The sequence below is a fragment of the Gopherus evgoodei genome, chromosome 19, assembly GCF_007399415.2.
Source record: "Gopherus evgoodei ecotype Sinaloan lineage chromosome 19, rGopEvg1_v1.p, whole genome shotgun sequence".
Classification (NCBI taxonomy): domain Eukaryota; kingdom Metazoa; phylum Chordata; order Testudines; family Testudinidae; genus Gopherus; species Gopherus evgoodei.
The window spans coordinates 2,043,324-2,065,000 of record NC_044340.1 but is presented as its reverse complement, the minus strand read 5'-3'; the positions used below and the strand labels follow the sequence as shown (position 1 = coordinate 2,065,000).

The 21,677-nt window shown below is 46.9% G+C and overlaps 2 protein-coding genes across 3 annotated transcripts in view; both read right to left on the bottom strand.

Moving 5' to 3' along the window:
- The window catches only part of LOC115637192 (zinc finger protein 436-like), a 346,365-nt gene that overhangs the window by 294,438 nt on the left and 30,250 nt on the right, over window positions 1–21,677 (bottom strand). The gene's annotated exons all lie outside the window — the stretch shown is intronic.
- LOC115637190 (zinc finger protein 436-like) lies at window positions 3,405–20,210 on the bottom strand. 2 transcript variants are annotated; one of them, XM_030538198.1, is made up of 2 exons: window positions 20,102–20,210; window positions 3,405–5,617 (listed from the first exon to the last, which is right to left on the bottom strand). In XM_030538198.1, exon 2 carries the CDS (start codon window positions 5,589–5,591, stop codon window positions 4,653–4,655), a length of 939 nt encoding a protein of 312 aa, XP_030394058.1. In that variant the 5' UTR covers window positions 5,592–5,617; window positions 20,102–20,210; the 3' UTR covers window positions 3,405–4,652. The 2 variants fall into 2 exon arrangements, with proteins under 2 accessions (XP_030394058.1, XP_030394057.1); XM_030538197.1 differs by having other exon boundaries at window positions 3,405–5,614.

Sequence of the window (21,677 nt, the reverse complement as noted above, 5' to 3'; positions counted from 1 at the left end):
TTTGCTCCAGCCCCCTAATCATTTTTGTTGCTCTCTGTTGGACTCCTTCCAATTTTTCCACAGCCTTCGTGTAGTGTGGGGCCCAAAACTGGACACAGTACTCCAGATGAGGCCTCACCAATGCTGAATAGAGGGGAATGATCACATCCCTCGATCTGCTGGAAATGCTCCTATTTATACAGCCCAAAATGTCATTAGCCTTCTTGGCAACAAGGACACACTGTTGACTCATATCCAGCTTCTCATCCACTGTAACCCCTAGGTCCTTTTCTGCAGAACTGCTACCTAGCCACTCAGTCCCTAGTCTGTAGCAGTGCATGGAATTCTTCCGTCCTAAGTGTAGGACTCTGCACTTGTCCTTGCTGAACCACATCAGATTTCTTTTGGACCAATTCTCTAATTTGTCTAGGTCCCTCTGTATCCTATCCCTACCCTCCAGCTGTATCTACCATTCCTCCCTGTTTAGTGACATCTGCAAACTTGCTGAGGGTGCAATCCATGCCATCCTCCAGATCATTAATGAAGATATTGAACAAAACTAGCCCCAGGACCGACCCCTGGGGTACTCTGCTTGATATTGGCTGCCAACTAGACATGGAGCCATTGATCACTACCCTTTGAGCCCAATGATCTAGGCAGCTTTCTATCCACCTTATAGTCCATTTATCCAGCCCATACTTCTTTAACTTGCTGGCAAGAATACTGTGGGAGACCATATCAAAAGCTTTGCTAAACTCAAGGAATAACACATCCACTGCTTTCCTCTTATCCACAGAGCCAGTTATCTCATCATAGAAGGCAATTAGGTTAGTCAGGTATGACTTATCCTTGGTGAATCCATGCTGACTGTTCCTGATCACTTTCTGCTCCTCAAAGTGCTTCAAAATTGATTCCTTGAAGACCTGCACCTTGATTTTTCCAGGGACTGAGGTGAGGCTGACTGGCCCGTAGTTCCCCAGATCCTCCTTCTTCCCTTTTTTAAAGATAGGCACTACATTAGCCTTTTCCCAGTCATCCAGAACCTCCCCCAATTGCCATGAGTTTTCAAAGATAAAGGCCAATGGCTCTGCAATCACATCCACCAAGTCCTTTAGCAACCCTCAGATGCAGTGCATCCGGCTCCATGGACTGGTGTTTGTTCAGTTTTTCTAAATAATCCTGAACCACTTCTTTTTCCAGAGGGCTGGTCACCTCCTCCCCATACTGTGCTCTCCAGTGCAGTAGTCTGGGAGCTGACCTTATTCTTGAAGATAGCAGCAAAGAAAGCATTGAGTACATTAGCTTTTTCCACATCCTCTGTCACTCGGTTGCCTCCTCCATTCATTAAGGGGCCCGCACTTTCCTTGACCACCTTCTTGTTGGTAACATACCTGTAGAAACTCTCCTTGTTACTCTTAACATCCCTTGCTCGCTGCAACTCCAAGTGTGATTTGGCCTTCCTGATTTCACTCCTGTATGGCTAAGCAATATTTTTATACTCCTCCCTGGTCTTTTGGTTGACCTGGTGATTGGTAGGGACTTAAGCCCAGACCCCGGAGGGGTCGAGGAATGGCGGGCAGGGTGACCTTCAGTGACGGAGGGTCCTGCCACCCCCTTTCCTCTCCCCTCCTCGCAGCTCCAGGCTGACTTGGTGGCCTGTGTGCCTAGCAACGGGCCACTAGGTCAAGCCCCCCATGTGCATCCTATGGGTTGACTTGGTGGCTCATGTGCCATGCCAACTTGCCACCAGGTCAACCCATAGTATACAATGGGTTGACGTGGTGGCTGGTTTGGTTTCTAGCCATGTCACCCCACTCCAAGGGCAGTGCATTAGTGATCGTGAGGATCACAGAGGGAGCTTAATAGTCAAGACAGAACAGGTCCAGTCGAGGCTTAATAATCCTCCAGGTAGTGCAGGGGGAAGCTTAATAGTCATCCCCCGGGTTACAAGGGGGGAGGCTTAGTAGTCCCCTGGAAAGTCAGCTTGTCAGGGGGCAGGCTTTATCATCAGCCTCTGGAGGGTCCTTGGAGGGATGCTTTCACCACTGAGAGGCAGCCTCCAAGGCTGGGAAGTAAGTACTGAGGCTGGGGAAAGAGAAGCAGGAGCTGGGGGTCCCTGAAACTGATGGTCCCAACGCTGAAAGGCAGCCTCCAAGGCTGGGGACAAAGCACTGAGGCTGGGGAGAGAGGAGGAGCAGCTGGGGGAAAAGAAGTCCCTGGATCACATCTTGCCACCGGTCAGAAGCTTGTGTCCCAAACTGAGAAGGGAGCACCCAGGTCGGGTAGAGAGGAGCAGCAGGAGCACCATCTCACAATTCTCGTGGGGTTGAAGGGCTCCTTCTGGTGGCTTGGTCTGGGGCCACTGCAGAAAAAGCCAGGGAGGGGTAGGGAGTCAAAGCCCAACTCCCCAGCCCTAGGCATCTGTCAGGCTCAGCTAGGTGTGAGGGGCCAGACCCTGACGGTCGGTCTAGGTCGGACCTGAAATCCGGTCGAGAGCCCGGGGAAAATTTTTCTTAGTCCTCACTTGGATACCAAGTCAACCGAAGTCTAGGAAATAGGTTGATCTGATGATCAGTAGTATTGTGGTACTATCACAGATGTCCACAGGAAGGCAGAACCCAGGCAGGCCTGGCCTGGTGTGGGTGGCCATGGCTGATTCTGGGGTGGTCCCTGCTCCCGGTGGCAAGGCGTGTGTGGGGGGGTGAGCGACACAGGATGAGTCCCCCCCAGGGCTGGGGGTGCCTCCTGCACTTTTGGGGCCTGTGGATCCCACATGGAGGAGGTTGCACACCTACTATCCAGATCAGCCAGGCCAGGCCTCACCTGGGTGGTTGCTGGAGGATTTGGGGTGGCTCTGTGAGCCAGCAGCTAGGTGCAGTGTGTCTGAGCAACTCCGGGTGAGTCTTCCCCAGGGCTGAGGGTGTCTCCTGCAACTTTGGGGGTTATGGGAACCCACTGGAGGAAGTTTGGGGGAGCTGGACACCCACTGCTTGGCCTCCTAAGCCAAGCCTCGCAAGGGTGGCCACTTGATAATTTGGAGTGGTTTTGCAGGCTGGCAGATGGGTGCAGGGGGTTCCGAGCGACTGATACTGCTGGATGCTTATCAAATCAAGAAGCTCTGCAGCACTACATGTAGTACAGTGTTTGCTGCATGGAGCCCCAATAGTCAACTGGGAGGATATGGTGCGAGTGCTCCATGCTGAGCAAGCAGGAAGGGGAATTAAAAAAATTCCTGGGCCTTTAAATGGGAAGAGGCAGAAGGTATTTAAATGGCTGCAAGGCAGAAAAGTTGAAACTTGTTGACTAGAGGGGTCACCATAGGCATTGTGAGACACCTTCCAGAGCCCAATCACAACACTAAAATCAAGCACAGTGTCTACACTAGCACTCTGGTGACAAAACATTTGCGTAAAAACCCTTACAACTCTCATAGAAGTGGTTTTATTACATTGCTGAACTGAGGAGTTCCATTGCCAGAAGTGGCTTTGCAGTGTGTACACCTCTCTAGACAAGGCCTTAGGTGCAGTATGGGAGAATGAAGTTTGTTTTATGGCCAACAGAGGTCTGAGTTTTATTGCCTTAAAATTTCAGTAAAAAAATTCAGACCCAAGCAGTGTGTAGTTGGGAGATTGGTGGGGGTTTCTTTGGTTTTGTTTTTCTCATTTTAAATGTCCTTGATCATTTTGATGGGGAAAATGTTTGTACAAAGCCAAGGAAAAGTAAGAAAAATTAAAAAGTTGCATAGGAGTGAACGGGTTTCCGAGTGCTAGGGCGGGGTGGAGATTTACATGAGGGTTTAGGGGATAAATGAGAAGCTTTTGCTGCAGCACAGGGAGGTTTTGCAGTTTCATTTTTCCCAAGTGACAAGACCCCCGCATTGCCCCCTTGCTGCTACTGCCTCAGCTCAGACCCCATTGTCACCCCTAGCTGTCATGCCTCCCGCTGACAAACACCCCTGTACATTGCTGTCAAACTCTCTTAATCTGCTCCTTCTCCCAGCTAAACCTCCCCCTGCAGAGCCCCAGAACAACTCCCACCTAATTGGATCTCCTGGTAACCACATCTGGCCAAGTCGTGGTTTTCCTAGGTCCCTGTGCAGGGGAAGCAGCAAGTTCCTACCACATGAGTATCATGATATGCCCACTTGTCACAGGAGAGACTGGGGCATGATTCCCTGATGGGAAAGCTGCGATTCTGACACTAAGGATATGTATACATTGCAATTAAAATATGTGGTTAGGCCAGGCCAGCTGACTTGGGGTTGCAGGATTTGTTTGGAATGATGGCTGAACATCGAAAATATTTTAAAAAATGGTATTCTATTATTAATAGTGTGATTAAAATGCAATTAATCATAATTTTTTTTAATTGCACGATTAAGTGCAATTAATTTTTTTAAATTGCTTCACAGCCCTAGTTTTTATATCAGGATAGTGAACTCAAGCTAGCTAACTCCATGGGAAATCCTAGTGGAGTCAAGGTCCAGGTAAATTTAACCTCCATGTACCTAGTTGATGAAAAAGAGTGTGGGATCCATCCCAAGGAAAGTGAGCTGCAAAAGGGAAAAGCAAACAACTCAAGTGGAGAAGTTGAGAAACCACAGTGACTCAAATGCTTCTTTAAAGTTCAGTATGTGGGAATTAGCAAATGGAAAACAAAATCTTTTCTTAGCCCTAGACAGTGTTTTTATGCTCTTTAACTCCCTTGCAGATTCTCTGATGACAAATCAGGGCTGAGCTCTGACGGAAGAATTTCCCACACTTGGGGCACTCGTAGGGTCTCTCGCCTGTGTGGATCCTCTGATGTCTAATAAGGTGTGAGCGCCGAGTGAAAGTTTTCCCACACTGGCAGCATTCATAGGGCCGCTCCCCACTGTGGATTCTCTGATGTTTAATAAGGGTTGAGCACCGCGTGAAGGTTTTACCACACTCACAACATTCATAGGGTTTCTCCCCTGCGTGGATCCTCTGATGTTGAACAAGGTTTGAGCGCTCAGTGAAGGTTTTTCCGCACTTACAGCATTCATGGGGTCGCTCTCCTTTGTGGATTCTCTGATGTCTAATAAGATGAGAGCTGAGAGTGAAGGTTTTCCCACACTCACAACACTCATAGGGTTTCTCCCCGGTGTGGATCCTCTGATGTTGAATAAGGTTTGAGCGCTCAGTGAAGCTCTTCCCACACTTACAGCATCCATAGGGTTTCTCCCCTGTGTGGATCCTCTGATGATTATTAAGGGTTGAGATCCGAGCAAAGGTTTTCCCACACTCACAGCATTCATAGGGTCGCTCCCCTGTGTGGATTCTCTGATGTCTAATAAGGTGTGAGCACCTACTGAACTTTTTCCCACACTCAACACACGTGTTATTTCTCTCTCCCCTGGGGATTATCTGCTGGGCCGTGGTTTCCTTGAGACCATTATGAGTTCCCTGATAATAAACAGATTGACCAACTTCCTGTGTTGGCTGGTTTCCCTGCCACCTCTCTGGAATGCGCTGACCCTCATCGTTTTTTCCCTGATCACAACTTCTGGACACACTCCCTTTGCATCTTTGCAATAATGCACCATTTGATTCCACTTCCTCATCATCTTCCTGCTGAGGATTCTGCTCCATGGTCTCACTCCCCTGTCTAGCACCTACTGGGACAGAGAAAGAAAAACATCAGAAACAGAAATGAAAAAGGGGAGAACAAACTGGAAGAACGCCTGGAGATGGAAAAAAAAATTAGGAACTGAAGTTCCCCAAACTCTTCCCCAAAGGGGAGAGAGGAAAGGTTGAATTTTTCATCCAGTTCCCACCCAAATACTCAGGGAGAAGGGAGTGCAGGGAGGTGTCATAACATTTTTTCCCAGATCTGGACCTTAGCGTCCAAAATATGGGTGTTAGCATGAAAACCTCCAAGCTTAGTTACCAGCTTGGACCTGGTAATTTCTGCCACCAGCCAGGAATTATACAGTGCCTAGCTCACTGTGGTCTCCCCAAAACCTTCCCCGGGGGACCCCAAGACTCAGATTCCTTGAGTCTCACAACAAAGGGGAATAAACTATTTCCCTTCCCCCTCCTCCCCTCCAGGCGTTCCCTCCCTGGGTTCCTGGAGAGATATACAGAAGCAAGCTCCGTGAATCTAAACAAAGGGATTCTACCCTCCCTCTTTCCAGTCCTGGAAACACAAGTACCGAGAGAGCTAATCTCTCTTCCCCCTCCCCCAGAGGGTATACAAAGTCAGGCTTAGTAAATCTAACAAAGAGATTTTCCCCCTGACTTCTTCCTCCCACCAATTCCCTGGTGAGCTGCAGACTCAATTCCCTAGAGTCCCCACTAAAGAAAAACTCCAACAGGTCTTAAAAAGAAAGCTTTATATAAAAAGAATGAAAAAAAGGACATAAAAGGATCTCTGTAATAAGGTGACAATATACAGGGTCAATTGCTTAAAGGAAAAAAATGAATAAACAGCCTTATCCAAAAAGAATTCAATTTAACACATTCCAGCAACTACACACATGTAAATACAAAAGAAAACAATATAAACCTATTGTCTTACTATCCTTGTACTTACAACTTGGAAACAGAAGATTAGAAAGCCTGGAGATAGAAAAATCATTCTCAGAGCCGAGAGAAGAGAAAGACTGATAAAGAAAATAAACCCCAGGCCCTGGAGCCTGGCCTTGATTAAGCTAATAATTACATCAAGACCATAGGCCTCAATCATACTAACATATAGTATACTAACATATAGAAAATAAGAAAATAATCATTACTAACACGCCTGAGGCTAACTTTCTGATTTTATTATACACAAAGTATGAATAATGCTGCTAAAAAGAGGAAGTAACCAGCCCAACACTTCCGGAATGTACTTACAGCTTCTAGTTTATTATAGTTCATTATTATAGTTCATTAAGTTGCTTATGCATAAAGTATAACTCATGATCATTTGACCAAAGGTACACCAATAGGTATTTTTGGGTACAAGTTCCTCAAAAAGGCTCAAGCAACGTGTAATAGCTTAACCGCAAGTAGGAGAAAAACACCAGGTGTCAATGACCTAACACTTACAAAACTTTCTATAGGGAAGTAGAAAGAGAGCAGGCTTGCAATTAGTTCATGAATGATATATTAATAGCAATTGTTTTTAGCAGATGTTTAGAAGATGTCATTGTATTAGCCAAATAAGGTAATGACGGATGTATAAGCTCATATGATAATTTGCGGTTTTAAGCTTTAAAAGCACAGGTATCACTGCTGTAAGGCAGAGCGACTTACCCCTTGCTAGGGGACTTGTCGTCTCTCCGTGTGTATACATGTATTCTCTGATTAATCAATAAAGGAGCCTCAGGCTGTCTGATCAACTCAACACGGTGGTGGTCATTTTCCACGTCAATTTGGTGCGTTGGCCGGGAACCCACGAGAGGGCTTCTCCTGGATCGGAGGACCGCAGGCAGTTTCCTTCCAACTCCAGGCCCAATTAAAAGGTAAGAGACCTTTTGAAATCTCTGATGGGGCTTGGCAGGGGACTGGTCTGTAGGCTCCGGTTTGGGGTAAGTCACAAGCTGGGTTCGAACTTTTAGCCATCAGACAGACCTGATGCCCTTTCTCTGAGGTTTCCAGGTTGCATAAGTCTCAAAGGTATAAAGTCTTTCCAAAGACTCCTAAGGTTTCAAAGGTATTGCCGGCAGCCCACGGACCACGCTCCTTTTGGTTCGGAGAGTCCTGATCCGCTCCTGGGCTAGCATGCCCTGGGAGTTGATCGGGGATCCCCTTCCTACTTGGTTTGGTGGGGATCCTGGGTTCTGAGGTTTCTCGTCTTGACAGCTGTGTCAAGAAAGTGCCTGTGTGTGTGTGTGTGTGAGGGCCAAGCGGCCAGCGTGAATGCAGCTGTGGGAAGATGCCCCGAGCCTCCTGCGAAGCGAAAGCTCGTGACCGGGAGTGTCTCGAAAGCAAGCCCCACAGCTGAGCTTGGAGTGATTGTGAAACTTCCCAGCTGGCAGGCCTTGGTAAGTGGCTAGCCTGTTGGGTGCTTGTGTGTTTCCCCGTACTTTTTCCCTTCCCTTCCATGACCTATGACCCTGTGACCGCTCCTCGAGCACTGTCCTCCCAGGACCGCAGGGTCCCTTTCTTTGCCCACTGGAGCCATAAGCTCCCTTCCCTTCTCGGAGAGGAGGGAAGTCCCCAGGAAACCGTGCCGCTGGGTCCATAGCTTCAGAAGCATCGTTGGCTTAAAGGCTGGTGCTCTGGGCTGGTGACAGGCGTACGGGGACCGCAGGTTATCCGGAGAGAAACCCGTCCCATCCTTTACCTCCTTCCTTGTAGGTACCTGCAGTATTGCGGGTCAGCGAAAGCCTACTCCTATTTCCCCTGCCCAGAGCAGGTAGAGAGGCCATTGGTGTTAGAACTGTGGCAATCTTGATCAGCGTTCCCTCGTGTGAGTGGCTTGAGTGAAAGAGGGCTGAAGTGAGAATGGGGTCTGGTCAATCTAAAGGGATTCCTATCCCACCAAAAGGCACTCCTGCTGCTTATATGTATGTGCACCGTGGCCCGTCGACATGTAAATATTTGCAGAAAATTGGAAGGGATTTTGGCGGCGGCACAGCATTTCCACCGTCAGTTAGAAAGAAAAAAGGATGAAACAGAATCTAAGCCTTGCAAATCCAGAACATGCAAGAATCCGCTGGGAAAGGGCCCAGGCGGAGACCAAAACAGGCAGTAACTAAAGCTCAACCTTATACTGAAAATAACCCCCTGACTAACTCTAGCCCCACGGCCTGCTTCTTATGTGGGCAGGAGGGACATTGGAAAGCCAATTGCCCTCGAGTGGGACAAATCCAGTGCAGATATTGTAAAAAGGAGGGACACCTTATTAAAGACTGCCCCACGCGACCCCCTAGACAGTACCCGAAGGAGGGGTTGCCTTGTTCTGCTCCGCCGCCCCCGGTCCTTGATTATTAGGAATGCCAGGAGACCAATAACATCGTCGTTGCCCCCCTTATTCATGTGGATCAGGCTGGTCCAACAGTTTCTTGTCTAATAAATGGTGTCCCTACCCCCTGCTTGGTTGATACAGGAGCTTCTAGATCTACCCTAAGGGCACAAGACTTCTCCACTGTGCCCCTTTCTTCCGAGGTTGTGACTGCCGTAGGGGTAGGAAATACTCCCATCCCTCATCCTGTGTCATCCCCATTATCTATATCTATTGGTCCTCTTTCTGCTAACCATGCCTTCCTCCTCAGTCCGTGTTCCCCTGTAAATCTTCTAGGTAAGGACTTGTTGTGCAAACTCAATTGCACTATCTTTTGTTCCCCAGACGGGGTCTTTTTAGAGGTTCCAGATTTGGCTCACAACAAGGTTCTAGGCCTCATTCAAATTGATCGAGCCCCAGATCGGGAGCCTGAACCCAGTCCTTCCTTGCTGCAACAGGAACTACTGGCGAAGGTGCCCCCCTCACTGTGGGCTGAACATGCAAACCAAGTAGGAAGCATTTGTTCTGCTCAACCTGTTAAAATTCGTCTAAATCCAAGCAAACCTCTTCCTAGAGTCCGGCAGTATCCCCTCTCTCAGCAAGCTGAAGAGGGAATTCGCCCGGTACTCTCTGCCTTGCTCAAACAGAGAGTCATAGTACCGACAGTAAGTGAGTGTAACTCTCCCATTCTCCCTGTGCGAAAACCCGGGAAAAATACCTGGTGATTCGTGCAGGATTTGCGTGCCATTAATGTTGCTGTCCTCTCAACTTTTCCAGTAGTTCCCAATCCTGCTACTATTCTTTCTTGTATACCTCCAACCGCCCAGTATTTTTCTGTAATTGATTTGTGTTCTGCTTTCTTTTCTATCCCCATTCATCCAGATAGCCAATTCCCTTTTGCTTTTACTTATCAGGGTGCTCAGTATACTTGGACCAGATTACCCCAAGGCTATACTGAATCCCCTACTATCTTTTCTCAAATCCTAAAGAAGGATCTGGACGATATCCTATTTCCAAAAGGGTCCGTCCTAATCCAGTATGTTGATGATCTGTTGCTTGCATCTGACTCCCTGGAAGCTTCAAAAACGGATACATTAGTTTTACTCCAAGCCCTAGCCCAAAAGGGTCATAAGGCTTCAAGAGAAAAGTTACAACTCTGTCTCCCCATGGTTCACTATCTGGGCCATGATATTTCCGCGGGTAAATGCGCCTTATCCTCTTCGCGGATACAGGCAATTCAAAAGATTCCTAGACCGATCATAAAAAAGCAGCTCAGAGGATTTCTGGGAGTGGCAGGCTATTGTAAACAGTGGATCCTGGGTTATGCGTCTCTTGTGCGGCCCTTACAAGATTTAACCCTCAATAAAGTCACTGACCCTATTCCATGGCCTGTAGAAGCAGAAGAAGCATTCCAGCAAATTAAAATTGCTTTAGCCAAAGCCCCCGCTCTAGGCCTACCTGATTATAAAAAACCTTTCACCCTCTTCTGTCATGAAAAGGAGGGTTCAGCCCAGGGTGTTCTTACTCAAACTCATGGAGAGAAAAACAGACCCATAGCTTATTTCAGTTCCTCATTGGATCCGGTAGCAGCTGGGTTACCTCCTTGTCTCCGGTCTGTTGCGGCAGCTGCAATGTTAGTTGAAGCTTCCGCTTCTCTAGTTCTCGGTAGCCTTTTAACTGTTGCTGTTCCTCATGCTGTTACTGCTCTTCTAACTAAAAGTAAAACACAGCACCTCTCAAATTCCAGACTTACCAAATACGAAATGCTACTTTTAAATGCAGCAAATGTTACCTTAACTAGATGCCCAGTGCTTAATCCTGCTTCCCTCTTGCCTACAGCAGAGGATGGTGAACCCCATGATTGTTTGTCTGTAACCACTGAGTTGTCTGTTCCTAGAGCTGATTTACAGGATGTTCCTTTACAAAACCCAGAGCTCATTTATTTTGTAGATGGTTCCTGCTTAAGAAATTCAGACGGCCAGTTAGTGGCTGGATATGCAGTTTGTAATCAACAAAGCATTACAGAAGCATTTTCTCTTCCTTCTGTAAGGTCTGCACAAGTTGCAGAATTATTTGCCCTCCCTAGAGCTTGCTGTTTAGCATCCGGAACTTCGGTTACTATTTATACTGATTCACGCTATACCTTTGGAGTAGTGCATGATTATGGGCAGTTATGGAAATATAGAGGATTTCTTACTTCTACTGGAGCACCCCATTTTACTGGTCAAATCACTCAACAAATCTGTAAGGCCCTCCGTGTAGACCAGCGTTTACACTGTGCTCACCACCCTCAAAGTGCCGGAGCGGTGGAACGGAAAAATGGGGACCTAAAAAACAAACTGGCAAAACTGTGCGCAGAAACAGGCCTCAAGTGGCCAGATGCACTCCCTCTAGCTTTAATGCAAATAAGAAACACTCCCATGCGCAAGCATGGATTATCTCCTCATGAGATTCTTATGGCTAGACCAATGAGGATGCCAGTGTCCCCGCCTCTTTCTCCTAACTCTCTAAATTTACAATTCTGTGACGAAAACGTGTTAGAATATTGCAAGGCACTAATTAGGCATGTTAGATTTATTCATTCACAGGTCCAGAGTGCCCTATCAGATCCAGCTGAGACTGCATGCCATCCCTTGGAGCCTGGTGACTGGGTTTGCTGTAAGGTGTTCCAGCGAAAGTCCGCCTTGGAGCCCAGGAGGAAGGGTCCGTTCCAGGTCTTACTGACTACCCATACTGCAGTGAAGTGCAAAGGACTTCCAAAATTGGGTACACGCGTCTCATTGTAAGAAGTCATGACCGATCCACAAACCAAAATCAAAGAGACTGCACGAGTGCGCAGATGGCTAATGCCCTCTATTTGGTTCATCTCTGCCCTGATGTTTCTCATGTTCCTTCTAAACATTTATGACTCTTTCCTGCTCTCAGGAGCTGCCCGAAAGTCTACTCCGCTGTCTTTCCTGTCAACACCGAAACCGAAGGTTACAACCACTCCAAGTTATCCCTTGTGTGATGTAAAACCTTCTACTGCTGAGAAAAGGGAAAAGACGACTCCTCGTTCTCCCTTGTGCAGGATAAAGACTTTTACTGCGGGACAAAAGGGAAAGGCAAGAAGGTCTCGAGAAGCCTCTGAAATTAAGCCACAAAAGACTATTACTATTGAAGACGTAAAAAAATTGGCCATGGTATAAGAAACGGTCCGTGGTGTGGTAGGCAGGCATGGGTATGTGGGATAAACTGGATATTGGGATTTATTCCCAGTACAGGTGTTTGCCACCCAGGTCAGGTCCCCTGGCCATGTCAGATCATTCCAGAACTACTAGACCATTCCTCCTCTGCCCCCCCCCCCACGGTCTCCCCTTTAGCTAATCCTCCCGTAGTAACCCCATCCCTCAATATCTCAGAAAATCATGCCCGTTCCGAGCCCCAATCTGACCCATATTTACCCAAGACCTCGACCATTATACAATGGCCCAGACCCTCTTCCTCTGGTGATTTTTTTTCCTATTGCGTATCCAAGTTAATCTTCTCATTGCATGGCCATGTGTACGAACGGTATGTTAAATGAAATGCGTTTGGTATGGTGTATCTTAGTTACCGTAATATAACCTCTTATGTTACTTATACAGGAGAACCTGACCAAGCTGAGATTCACATAGACACGTGGGACACTGACCATAATATAGACCTCGTGCTAGTCCCAGGCACTTGTTGGCCACTTACTGAAAAGGGTCCAGAATGTTTTATAGCCACTCGTGCCACCAGAACTAATGTTACAAGGGAAGGATATGCTTAGCCACTGTAGGATTTCTTTGTGTCCAGGATATTCCCCTCACTGCAAATATCACCTGTACTCTACTTCAGTACACCCCTTCCCATTCAATTGACACTTCATTGGCTAAGGAGGGCATTCAGGTTCAAAGCCAACAATTATGGTATGAGCCTACAGAAAAACCTCACTTATCAGGATTTAGATGGACAATCCTAAATGCCACTTTAGGAACCGTCCATTTCTCCCTTCCCCTCACTCACTTTCAGATCACCGCCACTTACTCTAACTGCTCTAAGGGCGCGGCCATACGCCTGATGGAACAACAAGCTCGACTTAAAGATAGCAGAAAAAGGAGAGATATTGTTGATACTCTGCTGCACGGTGCTAACACTGCAGCATCAGCTTGGACTGTTTACAAAACACAGGAACATGAGGGTCATCTGGGACAATTAGACCAGGCCGCAGGGTTTATCTCTGGGGCTCAGATTACTGAGGAAAAGGCCGGTATAGGCGCACTCCATACTATCTCAGCACTAAGCATTGTTACCCAGGACCTGCTTAAGCAAATGGTCCATCAGGTTGCTGTATCAGGAAAGGCATTGCAGTGGGATCAGGCGTGTTCAGAAGTGCAGGATTATCTCAACACCATCCTTTTCTCCTTACGTAAGGACCTCGAACAGCAGCACTGGCCCACTGCCCTTACTAATACATCTGGTATACCTCCCTATTTGTGGCCATGGAGACATACTTGGAAGTTTTCTCAATGGAAGTATTGGCGCTCACAGTGTTCCTTCCGGGCTTATGGACCCGTGAAAGGATTTTGGGCCCCCACTTATCGTATTCTCCCAGCAACCCTTGGGGTGGTTGCTTATGGGACTGGATAATCCATCGAGATGTTTGGGAAATTAAACCTCCTGGCGGTCCTAACCGCTTCTTAATCGGTGCCCCGGCTATAACCCCTGACCTTTGGATAGGTCTAGGTAATCTCTGGACCTAGTGGCCCTTACAGCCCCCGCAACTATAATGCTTTAGAAAACTACACACCGGAGAGGTGGTAACTGTCCATCACCGGGTATGTTGGGAGGGTCCTGGCAGTCTGCAAGACTTAGCCTCCCATACCCTTTTGTCCGCCAATAGCAGTTGTGTTCATGTCAATTCATCCATCATACATGATGTGGCCTTTAATCTCCACACCAACTCAGGTACTCATAATATTTACTGGCCCGCAGAAAAGGATTATCAGGTTTATTTGGAATTTCAGGTCCCTTTCGACTGGACATCTGTTGTCCCTGACCAATTCCACTCATTGTTATCTGTCCTACCAGACATTCAATCTATTTCACACCTACAAACTCAAATTCACTATTTAGAAACTGTTTATCAGGAAGCTCTGAACGCCCTCCAAACTGTTCATTTGGTATCTTCCCTCTGTGTTAAAGGTGATCTCAGCCCTTGTGCAACTTCCCGTTCCTATACCCCACCACAGCTAGTATCCCTTAACCCTGTCAGGCCAGCACCTTACTCCAATCCTACCGACACTAATAACGACATCTGTGTCACTTTCAAAGCTGACTTTTCTGTTCCTAATGTTCCTAATCCTTCCCTTAACGCTCCCCGGGAAGGTGATCTCAGCCAGAAAGCAGTGGACCAGGAAACAATTGAACAAATAGCACAGGAACTAATGAATATTCCCCTTTCAGACCTTGATGAAGTGTTTGCTGCCGTATAAAATAATAGACAGCAAACAAAGGAGGGAATGATAAAGAAAATAAACCCCAGGCCCTGGAGCCAGGCCTTGATTAAGCTAATAATTACATCAAGACCATAGGCCTCAATCATACTAACATATAGTATACTAACATATAGAAAATAAGAAAATAATCATTACTAACACGCCTGAGGCTAACTTTCTGATTTTATTATACACAAACTATGAATAATGCTGCTAAAAAGAGGAAGTAACCAGCCCAACACTTCTGGAATGTACTTACAGCTTCTAGTTTATTATAGTTCATTATTATAGTTCATTAAGTTGCTTATGCATAAAGTATAACTCATGATCATTTGACCAAAGGTACACCAATAGGTATTTTTGGGTACAAGTTCCTCAAAAAGGCTCAAGCAACGTGTAATAGCTTAATCGCAAGTAGGAGAAAAACACCAGGTGTCAATGACCTAACACTTACAAAACTTTCTACAGGGAAGTAGAAAGAGAGCAGGCTTGCAATTAGTTCATGAATGATATATTAATAGCAATTGTTTTTAGCAGATGTTTAGAAGATGTCATTGTATTAGCCAAATAAGGTAATGACGGATGTATAAGCTCATATGATAATTTGCGGTTTTAAGCTTTAAAAGCACAGGTATCACTGCTGTAAGGCAGAGTGACTTACCCTTTGCTAGTGGACTTGTCGTCTCTCCGTGTGTACACATGTATTCTCTGATTAATCAATAAAGGAGCCTCAGGCTTCTGATCAACTCAACACGGTGGTGGTCATTTTCCACGTCAAGACCAAGAACAAGGACTGACACCCAAAACTTCCCTTCACCCAGATTTGAAAAAGTCTGGTACAGGTATCACTGCTGTAAGGCAGAGTGACTTACCCTTTGCTAGGGGACTTGTCGTCTCTCCGTGTGTACACATGTATTCTCTGATTAATCAATAAAGGAGCCTCAGGCTGTCTGATCAACTCAACACGGTGGTGGTCATTTTCCACGTCAAGACCAAGAACAAGGACTGACACCCAAAACTTCCCTCCACCCAGATTTGAAAAAGTCTTGTTTCCTGATTGGTCCTCTGGTCAGGTGTTTGGTTCCCTGTGTTAACCCTTTACAGGTAAAAGAACATTAACCCTTAGCTATCTGTTTATGACAGGAGGGATCTACTGCCAGGAGTTAGTCAGAATGGATAGGAAGTAGGACTGTCAATTCACTGTAGTTAAGTCAAGTGATTAACGCAAAAAAAATTAATTAGATTGAAAAAAATGTCAGGATTAATGGCAGTTTTAATCCCATGGTTGAACAATAATAGAATACCAATTTAAATTTACTATAAATAAATATGGATGTTTTTCTACATTTTCAAATATATTGATTTCAATTACAATACAGAATACGAAGTGTACAGTGTTCACTTTATATTATTTTTTATTATATTTGAACTGTAATAAAGATTAACAAAATAAATAGTATTTTTCAATTCACATCATACAAGTAATGTAGTACAAGCTCTTTATCACACAAGTGCACCTTACAAATGTAGAATTATATGTGTTTATTTTACCTAATTGCACTCAAAACCAAAACAATGTAAAACCTTAGAACCTATAAGTCCACTCAGTTCTACCTCTTGTTCAGCCAACTGCTAAGACAAACAAGTTTGTTCACATTTATTTACAATGTCACCTGAAAGTGAGAATAGGCATTCACAAAGCAGTGCTGTAACTGACGTTGCAAGGTGTGACAGGTTGTCACTCCCAGGGTGCAGCCTGGTAGCTGTGGGAATCGCTTTGCCCCCCATAACAATGAAGCTGGGCTGGTTTCTTTCACACTGCTCTGCTGGTGATTCAGCCAGCCTCTCCAGGCCCTGTTATCACCCAACATGACAGCAGATGGCGCCATACACTTCACTGAGCTACCTGAGTACTTTCCTAAGCCACTCAAGGACAGACAACAACAGCCAATTTTCCAGCTCTCCAGCATCAGACACTTGTTGGAGTATAAACACAGTATTATACTATCTTGCACTGCACAGGGATCAGTACAATGCAAACTCATCAATATAGGTCACTTTCCCCTAGATGTGTGAAAGATATGCAAGAGCCTTAGTTTACAGAGCTGAGATTTTCCCAGACACTTCACTTAAAACACATTGGGTAAGGTAAGACATAAAACAAGTTTATTCACTACAGAAAGATCGATTTTTAAGTAACTATGTGTGACAGCAAACAGATCAAAGCAGATTAAACAAAAATGCAAACTAAGCCTAATGTACCAGAGAAATAGGATGCAAATTAGCAATTTCTCACTCTATCTGATGACACAAGTAGGCTCACAGATTCTTAAGGCACAGACTACAATTGCTGTGCAGCTGGGGTTTCCCCTTCCCCACTTCAAGTCCTTTGTCTTTCAGAGCTTTTTTCAGGTATTGAGTTGTGGGGGAGTGAAGACCAGTCATAATGTCACTCCCTACCTTATATAGTCACTTCATATGGCGGGAACCCTTTGTTTCAAGCTAAATTTCCAGCCCAGCTTGTGGAAAAATACAGATACCAAAATGAAGTTCGACTGTCCTGTGGTCTGGTCACGTCTTGCTGAGTCATAGCAGCTATTACTCATAGGCTGGCTGAACATTTACAGGAAGGCTAAGCAGCAAAGAATCCTGTGGCACCTTATAGACTAACAGACGTTTTGGAGCATGAGCTTTCGTGGGTGAATCCCCACTTTGTCGGATGCACGGCTACCCCTCTGATACAGGAAGGCTAAGCTATTCCATGGTCTACCATCTTTGCTGATGGGCCATCAGCACTACCTAGCTTCTTCACTGTTGTACCTGTGTGACGAACTGGGAATGTTCTTAATGTTTTCTCTGAATACTGTGTTGGTGCCTCAGTGTCCCCTATGCAGCTCCCCTCCCCTCTGCACACCAGAGCTCACGCTGGATCTGATGCTGTGACCAAAGCAAGGAGCTCACTGCCTGCCCCCACTGAGACAGCAAGGGCAGTGCTGCCCACGGGAGGAGCTGAGACCCAGCTGAGTGGGGGGACACCCAGGCAGGGCAAGTCAGCTGCCAACCAGGTTTGCCTGGTCCAGACATGCTGCTGGGAAGTGACTACACAGCAGGGAGAGAGCTACCAGGGACGGGACTCAGGGGGGCTGTGACCCCAGGCCCAGCCAGCGAGAGGGAGCAGGTCCCACTCCCTTCCCCAGCAGCTGAATTCCAGACCGAGCTGCGGAAGGATCTCTCCTAGGAGAAGCTGAGGGAACTTGCTGGCCACAGTGCTGCAAACCCCCTTGGGGAAGGCTGCAGGGACAGAGTCCTGCGGGAGAAGGGATTCCTGTATTGGGAATGGGCTCCCCAAGGGGAAGTAGAACTGGGGGGAATTGGGAGGCAGCTGGTGGTGCCCCAGGAATCCACAGTGTTCTTCCCTTTCGAGCTGCTGTATGGGAGGAGAGTGAGGGGACCCCTGGACCTAAAAGGGGAGGATTGAGAGAAGGGGGAAGACCCCCTGGTGGATCTCCTCCCTGAGGTGGGAGCCAATCTCCCCATCAGGTGTTCCCCATTCAGAGTCACTGGGAAAGCAGCCCAGAATCTGGAGAGAGAGGTCAAGGACATGCTGGCTTTAGATGTGATCCAGCCGTTTTACAGCCCATAGGCCTCACCCGTGGGGCTGGTCCCCAAAGGAGACAGGATGATCTGGTTTAGTGGGAACCATCAGAAGCTTAAAGCCATCGCAGTGTCCGATGCCGACCCCATGCCTAGGCCTGGGGAGATTCTAGACAAGCAGAGGGTGATGGAGAACTTGGCCCTGGCAGACACTGATAACATGTGCATCTTTAGCCAAACCTGGGAGGAACAGGTGTCCCAGGTGAAGAGGGGCCGGGCTGCCTCAAGGACGTGGGACTGACGGTAAAAGCTGGAAAGTGTAAGGTGGGGACGGCAGAGGTGTTGGATCTGGGCCACAAGGTGGGAAGCGGCTGGCCAAGGCCAAGATGGCGACTCTTAACCAAGAGAGCCCAAATCGCAGACCAGGGTGCTGAGAGAAGACCCCATCCCAGTTTGAACCCCCGGGGTATTGGGGTGGCAAAAGGGTACGGGCCACATAAACCTTCCCACATGCGGCCTGCGAGTGCCATCAAGCACACCCGACCTAAGGCAGGGCGTGAGACTGGACTGTCCTGGTGTAACTCACACCAAGGAATGGGAGAGATGCTGGAGCATCCCTGGGAACGTTGGTGGGTTCAAACTTCCCCAGGTCACTGGCTGAAGTGACCTCGCTCAGTTCAGTCTTGAAGGGGGGAGAGATGTGACGAACTGGGAATGTTCTTAATGTTTTCTCTGAATACTGTGTTGGTGCCTCAGTGTCCCCTATGCAGTTCTTAATATGTAGGTGGTGGAATAAGGGTGTGTGATTGCTGCAGAGGAAGGGGCCAGTGCACCTAAATGCCTGGCACTCTGTCTCCTAGCAACTGATGGCCTGGGCCCCTTCTCTGCAAAGGTGCCAGCTGAAGGTGTTGGAGACAAAGAGGTCAGGTGACCTCCTGGTCCGGGAAAGGGGCTGAGCAGAGGAGGGACTGGAGGGAGTTGTTAGTCTGGAGCTGGCTGGGGACGAGGAGTGAAGTGCAGACGTGGGGGTCTGGCTCACTGCCCCCCAGAATGGACCCAGCCGAGAGGTCCGGTTCGTGGTACCTACAAGCTCTGTTTTAGACTGTGTTACTGTCATTGAATAAACTTCTGTTTTACTGGCTGGTTGAGAGTCACGTCTGACTGCTAAGTGGGGGTGGAGGACCCTCTGGCTTCCCCAGGACCCAGCTAGGACGGGCTCGCTGTTGGAAGCGCACGGAGGAGCACATGCTGAATGCTCCAAGAAGAGACCCAGGAGGTAAAGCTGTGTGAGCTTCTTGCCCTGCAGACAGTCTGCTCCGAGGGAGAGGAAGCTCCCCAAAGTTCTGACTGGCTTTGTGGGGAGCAGTTCCAGAGCATCACCCAGGGACTCCGTGACAACCTGAAAGGCTAGTTGTGGATGTTACCCAGAACAAGCACATTTGAAATACAGATACATAGTCAGTATTCATAACTCCAGATACAAAATTGATACATGCATACAAATAGGGTATTCATATTCAAAAAGCCATAACTTTTCCATAGACACCTCACAAGACACATCTTGTATCAGATGCATAATAATTATGCCACAATCGTATAATTATATCACTATGATGAATACGGGGTGCAGTGTCACACAAGGTATTTACATGCCAGAGATGCAAAACATTCGTATGCCCCTTCAGGTTTTGACTTTTTATCTTTTTTACCATGCAAATATTTGTAATAAAAAATAATATAAAGTGAGCAACTGTACATTTTGTATTCTGTTATCATTGACATCAAAAAGTAGGAAAATGTAGAAAAACATCCAAAATATTTATAATAAATTTAAATTGGTATTCTGTTTTAAGTGTGATTAAAACTGAATTAATCACAACTTTTTTTTAAACCTGTAATTTATTGCAATTATTTTTTTAATTGTTTGAAAGCCCAAGTAGGAAGTCATAAGCAATATCTGCCCTAAGGATATGACACTTGCAGGGGACAATCCTGAACCCAGAGAGCTCACAAGGTCTTTGTTGGGAATCCCAGCAGTTCCTTCAGGCACTAACAGTTTAACGACCCCTCACCTGTGCAGATGCCTCTCAGGATCTCTTTTTCCTCTGAGCTCTGGAGATCTGGGAACAACAGCTCTTCCCCTTGTTCCAGCTGCAAGGTGACATCAGGTTTGGAAACTGGAAACCCTGCTCAAGAGAAAGAAGACAAGTGAGATCAGGTGAATTAATGGGACTTATGTCACACACACAAAAACTTATTTCAACCCCAGCCCATTTTAAATCAGTAAAATCTTGGAGCCAGCTCCCCAGATGCTCAAAGGTGCAGGACAATCTTATGAGGGATGTAACTGATCCCATATCTACTGGGAATGCACACAGCCAGACATTCATGATCAAAGGGACTCCTAAAATCCAGAGCAGCTAACTCCATGTCCCAGAAAGGGAAGACTCAAGACAGAGGGGAAGTTCCCTGGACCTGCCTCTTACTAACAGAGGCAGGGCCAGAGGCAGTGCAGGACGGGAAAAGGCACGAGGTCTGACAGCTGAGGGAGGGGGCACCCAAAGAGACGAGGAAGGGCACAGAGAGACAACTTGCTCAGCCAATCACTATGACCCTCACACCCCTTCCTCCAGCTGCTCTCACCCTTCCACACCTCTTGGGACCTGAGGAGAAACCACTACTTGTGTTCTCTCCTCCCCTCTCATTGCCATAGCACTCCTTGCTACCAGTTCCCCCAAATTTCCTGCTCCCCAACCACTTTCACCCCATCATCCCAATGTCTCAATTGTTCCTTGGTCCTGATTCCCAAGAGCTGCTGCCAGAAATGTGTCCCTTTGCTTCCTCCCTTTGCACCTCTATTTCCTGGGGCACCCGCTACCCAGCACCCATGCTTCCTTTTCGCTAACCAGCACCAACCCTTCCAGAAACTTGAGTTCTAATTCTTCCAGCCCTCTACAGCATCCTAACTCCTTATAGCAGCTGTTCCATGGCATCCCAACCCCTTACCACTGCTCTCAGCCCTCCAGGCTCACAGGAGTGCTTTGCCCCAAACCTTCCCATGCCTGGCTTTCCAACGCCCTCTCTCCCACTGCCCAGAGCCTCCCCATTATTATTTTATTATTTCTATTATTGCAGTGCCTAGTAGCACTAGTCATAGACCACGATCCTATTCTGATGGACATTCTACAAACACAGAACAAAAAACTGTCTCTGCCTCAATGATCTGACAATCTAGGAATAAAACAAGGGACAGATGGATACACACAGACATGGATGTGACACGGATGGCAATTTTCTTTAATGTCCTGTATCATCCTTACCAAATTAAGTCAAACCTTACTGAATAAATTTCAGTATCTTAGGAGTTCACAGCATTAAAAATATGTGTGCGCACTTATTACTGTGGAATGGTCTGTAATATCCCTGGGCAGAAGACCTGGCTAACGTAAACACTAGGAAGTGTTATGAACTTCAAAGGACCCTTTGAAATAATGTTCTAGACAAGTTAAGTGGGAAACATAGGAAATCCTTGACGGGAGGGGAAGGCAACTTCTCACCTGCACATCAAACCTATGGAAGCTGCACCCTCAGAAAGACAAGTTCACAGGCCCAAACTGGAGAAAAGGGTGACTTACAAATGCATGAGCA